Genomic DNA, 11,413 nt, shown 5'->3' on the forward strand with positions numbered 1-11,413 from the left:
CTCCTGCTGGAGCGACCGTCGGGGAATCCTGCGCAACGTCGGATCGTGTCCTTTTGTTTTAGCTGGACCGTTTTTACTTTGGAAACGGTTTTAGGTTGAAATGGGATCGAGCTTCTTTCGTTTGAAGAGGGTTGTGGGAAGTGGTCTCCCGATTGATATTCCCGACAAAAGCAGGTGTAGAAATTCACTGGCTATAGTACAGAATGATAGGATTGAAAACCTTCTTTTAAACCTACGATAGAATTGGGATATTTGGATTCTCTCTGTACAATGGTCTAAATCCACAGTAGAGAACATATAAATGAGGTCACACCTACAAAATCATCTTATATATATATATATATATATATATATATATATATTTATTTATTTTTACGTAAGCCTATCGCAAATAAACCTTCAAGTTTTCCCTGTTCGGTTTTGAAGATTGATACGACCAATACAACTTTCCTTACTCTAGACCTCTGGTGACACTGTCTCCTCTGACTACTAACTCTGTATGGACTTGGCAAAGCCTCATATTGCTTCATTTCCTGCCCCCTCCTCTCGCCCCCCCCCCCCTCCTCCCCCGTGTGTACTGGGTTAATGTTTGTCTGGGAAGCCCGACCAGGTTCTGTTGGCCGGGTCTCATGTTGGGTCCTCAGCGCACACCAGCCCACGCTTGGACACCATCAAAAAAGATTTCCACTCTGTTCCAGTGTTATGGTGGTTAAGAGAACGTTCTAAAAGTAAGGTTGTTGTGAAAGTAATCTAGACGACCAACTGCTGGAAGTTATAGTGTATCTAACAGAACTATAAAACTATTGCACTTGACACTATTATGTAGGTGATGTTTCACACTTGTCTGTACTGTGACATGCCCGGGAGTAATAGCCAAGCAAACACAAAAGGTTTCCTCTAACACACAGACTAAATCTAGGGTGTGTTTAGTGGCCTGTTTTTATCTAGAACTGCCCATAAAGCAAACCTCAAAGTTCATGATGACTTTCAGCACACCCTTTCTCTTTACCTGGGCCTCACCAACCCAAACCAGGGATCTCAGGAGGCGGCGAGCCTAACTTTGTAACATGAGAATACGGTATCATTCCTTCTGACTACAGCCATTTCTTATGATTCATGTCACTGGGGGCATCGGCGAGATACAATAGGGTTGAAGGTATGACTCAGATCTTTTCTGGTTAGGAAAGTTGCTTCTTTGTTACATTTTCAAGTGCAGGTAGCTGGGACTGGTGTGGCCTTGGGCGAGGTCATCGTGAGAACCCTAGGACACTAAACACTCCGTTTCCAGGAGTTCCAAGAGGAACTCCATCATGTCCGACCCACTGCTCCACTATCCACCCTTCGCCTTTAATAATGTATCTAGTTGAGAGGCTGTGCTTTTTGAGGGGACGAGTGTTTGTGTGTGGGAGGAGGAGGGGGGAGGGAAGACTGTCGACTTCACATTGTGAGGTGAGCATGTGTTCCCTGTTCTCCCTGAAGCATACATGCACTCAGGTTCTCTCTGGGTTCAGTCAAATATTCAACACCTGACGTGCTTACATTCTAATTGAAGAAGGACGGGATATGTTTGTGAAATACTTTGAAAGAGACTGATCTGATGTACTACATTATTGTGATGGCCGCAAATCACATTACCATTTAAGAGTATCTCACTAATGGAATTATGAGCTGCTTATGTAAGGTGGTTTTCCATCTCTGTAGTTCATATGCTAATGTCTTCCAACCTGGTTGAGTAGTTCATATATTTGAACACCACATTAGAAAACATTCCTGCACAAAAGTATATCCCTCTGTCTCTGTCTGAAGACTGGATATCTGACTCTAGCTTTTAAAAATTAGTTGGAGGTGTGTCTTCATTTCTTTATGTCGATCCCACAGGCATCTGATGTTAAGCATAGATATAACCTTCTTGATGGGTTAGAATTTAGACTGGACAATAATACCAATCATTCACTTTTTTCGGGCCAATGTCAAGGTCTGTTAGTTACTGTATATGGGAGGCTGGGGTTAAGACGGATGCGGACACCAGAGCTGACAGTTTCAAGTAACTGTATGTCATTCGGATGCATAATGGGCCATTGTCTATAGTCACAGTGAGGAGCCTAATCACGCAGCTGTGAGGTAATCAAAAGTACCCCTTGATCAGTAAGTTTGTATTTGTAACCTGCTGGAGCACTAGCAAACAGAAGTTGTAATGCTCAGGGTATGTGTAAAAGCATACGTTTCGTAACAACTTTATACAGTGGTCAAGGCCCATCATAAGCATTCCTTTCGTCCAGGAAAATCATGTTACCCAATGTTGCAAACAGCCTACTTCTATATCATTGATATTAAACAGAAACGTGTCTGAGTTGTAAACGGTACGTAAACGCATCAAAATTATTGATAAATTGACTCGTTTGTTCGCAAGAGAGAACTGCGTAACGGACATCTCTAACCGATGTGCGCCATTGACATATTTTAACATCCCTCTTTCCCAATGTTCTGAATGGAATGAAATACTAGGCTATGAATCTTTGTAAACCTAGCTGTATTCATTACAATTTAACTGTTTCATTCCAACCTATTCCAACGTTTGGGTTGCCAACATATTTAAAAAAGTTACGATGAAAATATTCTAGATAATATGCCAACATTTTAGTTTATTTTACATTTAATCAATGTATAGGCTATATTATTCACATTCGTAAGCTATAAGCCTTGTTGCGAACCTTCAAGAGTGAGTGAATGAATAAACCTTCATTGGAGGTCCTGCATCTTTAAATTTAACACAACTCCTCCTTCTCCAATGACATGATTGTCTGCAAAGCCCCTTTTAGTTCGGACTGTCACGGCGCTTGCTGGAAATGACAAACGGGAGGCGGTCGAAAAGCAAATGTGCAAGAATACTGCGTTATGGCAATATTTTACTTAAAATTAAAAGAATACACATCGCAGCTCAAATATAGACCCAAAACGCACTGATTAACACGGGGAGGTCGACGGCACAGATATAATTATCTAATTTCTTTGGACTAAAAGAAAAATATCCTTAATGTTTTCAACCCTGGTGTGTTCATCCCGAGCGAGCGCTCTATCACTTGCTGTAACGAGGAACATCAGAGTGTGCGGCTCCAGCGGCAGGAGAAGTTTTGCGCCGTGATTTCCCTTATGTTACTGCAAAGAGCAACCTAAATATTTCCCTAATGAAAATTAATCTTTGGAGCGGTTCCCGGGACGTGACTATGATGATGTCGAGCAAAAGTGTGGAATGGCTGCAAGAAGAATTGGAATCCGGTGTGAGCTCACTGCTCTTACTGGATTGCCGATCGCACGAGCTCTTCGAGTCTTCTCACATCGAGACGGCCATCAATCTGGCCATCCCGGGGTTGATGTTGCGGAGACTAAAGAAGGGGAATTTACCTATCCGCTCGATTATCCCGAATAATGAGGACAAGGAAAAATTTGTCAAGCGGTGCAAAACAGATATTGTGGTTCTGTACGACGAGGCCACCTCGGACTGGCAGGAAAATGGGGTGGCAAGCTCTGTTCTGGGGCTTCTCTTACAGAAACTGCGGGACGATGGTTGTAAGGCACATTACTTGGAGGGTAAGAAGAGTTTTAAAAGGCTATTTTAATGCACATTTGCAGGTTGACTATGTTTATATTTTGTTCGTAAATAACTGTATGCATATGTAACATATCCCCTCTGTCATAATGTCAACGAACGTCAGAAGTGATAGAAACATTTCATAAACTTTTTCTGTCCGTCTTCATTTGTGTCACAGAAATATAGCATCATATAACAAATGAAGTCATAACTAAATAACCGAACCTAAGACATGGTTCTGTACAAGTCAACAAGAGCCTATGGACACACACACAAAGTTAGTTTGCTACATTGTAGACATTTTATTACATTTTGACAGATTATATTCGGCCAGTTGTGAGAATATAACTAAATAAAATCAGTAGAAATAGAATCAGTCATTGTTAATTACCAATTTTATGTTTCATAATGAAAGATTTATTGTTATGTGTTCAATTCAACCATTACCCTAAACTTATATTTCACATTGCTAATATTGCATTGTAACCCTATAGCCATATTGTACTTGAATTTGAAAAAAGTTACATATATTATAGTATACGTTTTAATTTCCAAATATGGATTTATTTATCATAGCCTAGGATTTCCATTGCTCTCCGATCACCAAAATAAATTAATACTAATCTTTTGAACATTTTATATAGGTTAAGAATGTAGTAGCCTAGTCTACATGTGTTCACTGCACTTTTAAAGAATGTGGTTTAAAACAAATGTTTTCAATTAATTTTCTAAAATGGCTCCGCCATGTTGTCCTCCTTCAGGAAAAGACATGCATTTCATGAATGAACACGAAGAAAACGATCTAGTGTCTGAAGCTTACTCTACACTATGCGGCACTAGGCAGAAAATTCTTCACATGTTAAAACAAATGGCTATACTGTTCATCTTCTGACTAGACGTTTCTCGTATTTAGTTGAAAGATATAGAAATAGATTTGACATGGTGCAGGCTCTCTGTCATTCACAAAAAAGTACACAGAACAGTGGTCTCTGTCCCCTCCCTATCAGACGAGTGGTCGAATCTCTCCAGGGTTTACCGCATGCTAGCTGTGTCAACACTGAACGCAGGGAGGCATCCTTTACATGAATGAACATATTATCATTGATGGGTTTAAAGGCTGCACTTAAAATGTGCCACCATATGGTATTTTGTTTAAAGGGGTATAGGCATGGTACGGTATATTTAGTTGCTCAAAAAATGACCTTTAATGGTGCAGTATTGTATGCAGTGCAATAGACATTCAGGTGTAACGTGTTCAAATACCTAAACTACCATTGGATGAAACAAGTAATCCTGGCACAGTTTTAGACAAACCCTGTATAGAGTTGGCTTAAAAACATAATTGTTCTTCTCTGGTCCTATACATTTGCCTCACATGATTTACATTTACATTACATTTATTCATTTAGCAGACGCTTTTATCCAAAGCGACTTCCAAGAGAGAGCTTTACAAAGTGCATAGGTCACTGATCATAACAACGAGATAGCCACAAAACATTGCGAGTAGCCAAAACATGAAGCACACATGTTATTAAGACACATTTCTTGATTTGTTTTTAGGGGGATTCAACAAGTTCCAGACTGAGTACCCAGAACACTGCGAGACCAACCTGGACTGCTCCTGTCCCAGCAGCTCCCCCCCTGCCTCCGTTCTGGGCCTGGGGGGGCTCCGCATCAGCTCCGACTGCTCCGACGGCGAATCAGACAGGGAGCCTGGCAGCGCCACGGAATCGGAAGGCAGTCCCTTGCCCAATAACCAGCCAGCATTCCCCGTTCAGATCCTCCCCTACCTTTACCTTGGGTGTGCCAAAGACTCCACCAACCTTGACGTGCTGGGGAAGTACAACATCAAGTACATCCTCAACGTTACCCCCAACCTGCCCAACATGTTTGAGCACGACGGGGAATTCAAGTACAAACAGATCCCCATCTCGGATCACTGGAGCCAAAACCTGTCGCAGTTTTTCCCCGAGGCTATTTCTTTCATTGGTAAGTATGTGGCCTCTGAACTCCTCGATCCTCTGATGTTTTTGATTGGTTTTGTGTCACTCCTCGTGTTATTGACAGCTCAGCTACTTTTCTGTTTAGATACTACAGCAATTTTCTTTCTTTACCAATATGCCTCTGCTTTAGGAATATACAATACAAAGCAAATATGAAGGTATTATTGAGTTTATTCCTTCCCTAATAGTGATAGTTCTACATTTGAATCATCCATTAAGCACATAAACACAAAATGCACCTAAACAGGCAAGCAGCACTTAAAAAAAAAAGTATAATGGCATTAACAATGCATCAATAAAAGTATTACTCGCAACATTAATAATTATAATTACATAATGCAGCTACCGTAGTGAGCCATTCCTAGATGCAAGCAGCACAACATTGTTTCATGCTTGATTTATTTACACACACGAGTGATTAATATCCTCTCAGAGAATTGTGGTATTTCCTGAAACATAGAGGGTTCACAGGGTGAAAACCCAGATTCATACCTCCTTCCTTGTGACGGTGGCAGTTTATCTCTATGTCAAATCATTCTCTTAGATTACTGTAGCTCTTGGCCATGCCATCTGTACATCCATGCAATCAGTTTCACTTTTAATTTCATCTATTTGAAGACATCAGATACTGAACTTTGTAGTTCTTCATTCTCTAGAAAGAAGAATACATGGGGATGTTTATTTTTCTCCGCATTGCTCTTGGTATGTCTGGTGCAGTGTTTGGTTTGTATGTACCACTGTTTAGGACATCTTGAAAAGTTAGAGTTCCATGATGTTTTGTTGTCCTGGTCTAGCGACTTCTAGAATGTGTGTCAGGGTTCATGACTCCACAACTGGGAAATGCTCTTGCTAGTGGCTCAGGCCTGCTGTATGGCCTGTGAACTATTTAGTTTGTTTATGGCATCAGTTTATTGCAAAGATGTATGGATAGCTTAAGTCATTATGAGGCTAAATTCCTTTCTTATTCAAGATACTTCGACAAGACCTTTATTTTGGAGGGAGAGCAAATATAACTTGAAGTTGGCTCCTTGCTAGCAGCCCCTAGCCTGTGAGCCAACTGACCTTGATCCTGTAGACAGAGATGCAGATGCAGCGAGGGTAGGAACACCATCCACCAGTAAAAGAAAGAAGTCGTACAGTACGGGGAGGAGGAAGGAAGCACTCTGCAAGGCAGCGCTAATGGCTTTGATAGTGCCCTGTTGCACCAAATAAACCCCTGAAGGGTTGCATTTGTTAATAATTGATCATCTCTATTCATGTTTTTCTTATGTGTGGTGGCGAAATAACGGTGTGAACTCACATCGTCGTCGCACTCCTTTCATCGCCGACGAAAGAAAAGTCATTTCATTAGGCGTGATAAGAGCGTGGGCCGTCTGAACGCTGTGAAAATGCTGCCCTTTCCCTACGTAGTGTGGAAGCCCTCAGTCGGTAACCAAAGTTTTGACCCGTTTTTTTTTGTCCCTGTGTCTTCTTTCTTCAGATGAAGCTCGTTCCAAAAAGTGCGGGATCCTGGTGCACTGCCTGGCTGGTATTAGTCGCAGCGTCACGGTAACGGTGGCCTACCTGATGCAGAAGCTCAACCTTTCCCTCAACGACGCCTATGACTTCGTCAAGAGGAAGAAGTCCAACATCTCGCCCAACTTCAACTTCATGGGGCAGCTCCTGGACTTTGAGAGGACTTTGGGTCTCAACAGCCCCTGTGACAACCGCTCACCCACCAATGAGCAGCTGTTTTTCACGACGCCAACCAATCATAACGTTTTCCAGCTAGACACGCTGGAGTCCACATGAAGACCGGACCAGGCAGGGGCCCGGTAGGGTTTGGAGCAGCCATTGCTTGAATGTTTAATCTCTGATCACCACAGGCTGTCACACCTGATAGCGAGACGAGGTGCTTGGACAGGGTGAGAGGTGAAAGATTAAAGGGCACATGGTATGCTGCTTAGAAAGGCTTTTACCCAGTGTGGATGCCCTGCTCACACTAAAGCTGTTGGGAAGCGGCTCGTCATGCCTATGGAACGTTAAAAAGGATGTAATGGACTGAAATACAGAATGCTTCAGGACAGAGAGCTTCATTCAAAGATGGCAAAATGGAATCTGCAGTGCTTAATTTATTGTTGTCTTTCACTGACAACATCCTCGGTCTTCTGAGGTGAAAGGTGCCAATGTGTAGTGTTTAAGGAGGGGATCTCAATGTACCGAATGTAGGGTCTCATTTTACAAAACCAAGGAATTGACTCAAACACAACTATGTATGTATGTTCACATGCATAATATAACGTATATGGACAGTACTTAACTGTGAGTATGTCTGCATCCATTGTATATCTTTGTATACATTTAGACAATGTATACGTAAAAAAAAAAAAAAAAAAAAAAACTTAAATAATACAATAACTTCTGATGAGATTGTAGCTACGAAGAAACAGACCAACAAAAGACAACGTTGTGATATTCTGGTTGTTTTTGTATTTTTTTTCTATGTTTGTAATGACCTAATGCAGTTTGCACAGTGGTGAAGCCATTCACTTCTTGGCACTTCAAACTGGTCCTCAAGGCAGGCAGATAAAGAGACATTCAGAGGCCCGTGGAGCAGCCAGTCCTAGGCTGCGACTAGCCCGGGCAGCTGGAGGACAGGAGGATGGGGAGGGACCGGGGCTTGCTGGTGGGATGGCTCTTAGCTACTTAAAAGCTTATTGTTCCTCAACTGCATTCGAAAGATGGATCTTTGTGTCACTGCAAAGTCCTTCCACTTCGTCAAAGCGAGTGTATTATTCTGGGTTGATTCACCCGCAAGCCTTGGATATATTATAAATATTACAATTATATTACACAAAATAATGACTATCGTACAGAAAAGGCTGGTAGTCAAATGTCATATCATTTTCCATACGTGAGCACGCTATAATATGCTCTCTGAGCGGGCGACTAGCAGAGGGTTGGATGTTTATTTACTAGTGGAAAACCAAGGGATGAGAACTGTTTTTTTAAACTACTATTGCTGCTGCAGTCACAGGTAAAGGGGCGAGTGAGCTGAGTGTGGCAGCACACAGTACGTAGCGAGGAGGGTTTCTGGGATAGAAACACAAGACTGGTTCACAGGGGGAAAACTGGTCAAAATGAGCAGGGTTGCTTTAAGCTAGCCTTATATAACCTTTTTAACTTCTTTCTAATGCTGACTGTTCAATACTATTTGTATCTCACTTTAGAAACTGTTGTGTATATAAGCATTTGTTGTTATTTAAATCAAAACATGGTAATAATGGACTAATTATCTTTTAACGGGTCTGATGAGGTTATGTTTGTTACTCTGCAATATATCGAAACACCTTTTGCAGTATTTTTTAGATCCAAGACCTCTGGTTTTTAACTCCTTTTCTTTTGTACTATAATTCTAAAGAGAGCTTGACTGCTTCTGGACTGAAGTCATTTTCACCTCGGGTGTCCAAAGTACAGGGCTTCATAGGATCACATACAGTGTTTACCTAAGAACTCGGTATAAAGTCTTAAACAATGAGACAATGAGTACCTATACTTAGCATGTTTGTTTCAGTTTTTTCACCATGCATTACTCCATTAGATTAAAATAATCAGTCAAGGATTTTGTTTTATTTTGGTGTGCTATCTGCTATTCATGTGGCCTTTTAATATACTGTATATGAGCTTATAAGCTTATATGCAAAGTTCCTCTCTTAAATACAGTATCCAAGATTAGTATTGCTCCTGCTAGAAAAAAATTGCCCTGGTTTGAGGTCAAATCTACATCCCAATAAGGAAACATTGACAAGGTGTTCCCTTTCACCCCAGGATTGAAATGTATTTCAGTGCAGAGCTTGTTCTATTTAAAAGAAAATCCTTGATTTCAAGCTGCTTCTTGTGTTTGTGTCTTTGTGACAGCAAAAGAGAAACTCATTGTTTTTCTTTGTAAATTGCCAGAGCATAGGAACGATGGTTTCTGTGTTGTTTCTTGTAGCTACATCTTGGTAAGAATGTTTGGAGGAAGTGTGTATGAGAGAGAGAGATTGGCAAGGGGAAAAGGTGACAGAAAAGTGAATGCTAAAAATGTTTATCTTACCTCACGGAGGAATTTTTCAGGGATTTTTTTGACAATGCATCTGCATCATGTTACAGCTTCAAACACATGTTCAGTAGCTGTTTTATATGTGCTGTATACATTTTTTTTAAGATGCAATCTATATATATGTATAAAACTGGGCTTGTAAACAGGGGTATAGTTCAACTTTCTGATTCATGAAGGATATAAATTGACCCCATGTATTGTATAGTATATGGAAACCAACACAGACATGTTTATACTGCAAATAAATATTGAATTATTTTTTCTTTACAACGTTCAGTTTGCCTATTTATTCACAGGTCGTTAAATATTAGGGCTTATTTTGTTTGTGTCCTCAAATGAAGGATCCCTAGGACTTAAACAATGACTGAGATGGATAGACTGAGAACGATAAAAAGCAGACAAACAGTTGGTCCGAAATACACAAAATGGTGGAAGAATAGTGACCTGTGAACTTGTTTGAAGTTTGTTCAACGTGACAACCACAGTAGTGTCTGAGAACTTCACAGTTCTGCAGCTGAAAGGCAGAAGGTGATTAAACAGCCGGGGTGTTGTGGTCTGTGTTGGCAGTACAACTGCTGGGTTACTGTGATCTTGTCCCTCTCCCGCCCACATCAGGCTTTCGCTTCCTGTGTGCTTCCTGTTACTTTGCTGTGGTTATGATGAACCATGTTTTCTAAGGCTTGTGACAGTAGCTCTATCCGATTGCTCAAATTGAGACTGAGCCACTTCCCTTCTGCCTTTCGCTCTAGGCTATAGAAGGAAACCGTGAATCATTGGTTCAAAACATCTTGTTCATCTTTGATGTTGTTTCATACGGTAAATACGAATACCGTATTCAACAATGTAAAACAAAGCCCGGTACTTGCTATAACTACAGTGCACATTACTGTAAACACAGAATGTTAAAGAGTATGACTATTACTCAAAATTTCTGTTACGCAAAATTGCCTAGAAAATGATGAAACCATGGTTTCCTTCCTCTTATCCTGTGTGTGTCTGTGTCTGCATGTAGAGGAGAAGGAGACAGACTAGAAGGAGAGGGAGACAGGCTAGAAGGAGAGACAGACAGGCTAAAATGAGAGAGAGACAGGCTAGAAGGAGACAGGCTAGAAGGAGAGGGAGACAGGCTAGAAGGAGAGAGAGACAGGCTAAAAGTAGAGAGAGACAGGCTAGAAGGAGAGGGAGACAGAGATAAGAGCAACTCTTGAGCAGCACTGTAGGCTGGGGAACTATAAATATCCCTCCAGAGTCATCTCCCTCACTGGTGTGAGTGGCACAGTGGTGATCCCGGCTCTGCCATCAGTGTTAGGGCTGCCAGAAACAGCCCGCCTGGGGGCATCCATGTGTTAATTGGCCAATTTGAGAGCTATTTTGGGAGAACTGGCCAATAGCAGCAGGCAGCAGCCACACCATGAATGATTTGGATTAAGAGTGGGAGACTGGCTGGGATTCAGTCTGTCCCCCACATTGATGTGGATAGTTTGAAGGATGTGTTTACTAAAGGCAAGAAAATCGCCACACTGAAGAGACTAAGTTAAAATGTTGAAACAGTGTATACAGAGATTGTTGAAACAGAGTGGTGTGTCTTGAGTTCTAGCCATGATCTTCATGTGCCCACATTGTTTCTTTCAGTCTCTTCTACACATCGAGGTGAGGACATTGAAAGCAATGGTGTTTTACATCAAATGTGTACTGTACATCTGCCAACAGCCTTCTGCTACCTATATATCTCTGAGTCAC

At 41.3% G+C, this 11,413-nt stretch overlaps 1 protein-coding gene across 1 annotated transcript; it reads left to right on the forward strand.

Moving 5' to 3' along the window:
• The first annotated feature begins 2,860 nt into the window (after nt 1-2,860).
• LOC136947776 (dual specificity protein phosphatase 7-like) lies at nt 2,861-9,955 on the forward strand. Its single transcript, XM_067241974.1, has 3 exons — nt 2,861-3,588; nt 5,150-5,578; nt 7,073-9,955. The coding sequence occupies exons 1-3, from the start codon at nt 3,186-3,188 to the stop codon at nt 7,381-7,383; spliced, it is 1,143 nt and encodes a 380-aa protein (XP_067098075.1). The 5' UTR covers nt 2,861-3,185; the 3' UTR covers nt 7,384-9,955.
• Nucleotides 9,956-11,413: the final 1,458 nt, after the last annotated feature.

The sequence above is a fragment of the Osmerus mordax genome, chromosome 1 (genome assembly GCF_038355195.1).
Source record: "Osmerus mordax isolate fOsmMor3 chromosome 1, fOsmMor3.pri, whole genome shotgun sequence".
NCBI classification, from domain to species: Eukaryota; Metazoa; Chordata; class Actinopteri; order Osmeriformes; family Osmeridae; genus Osmerus; species Osmerus mordax.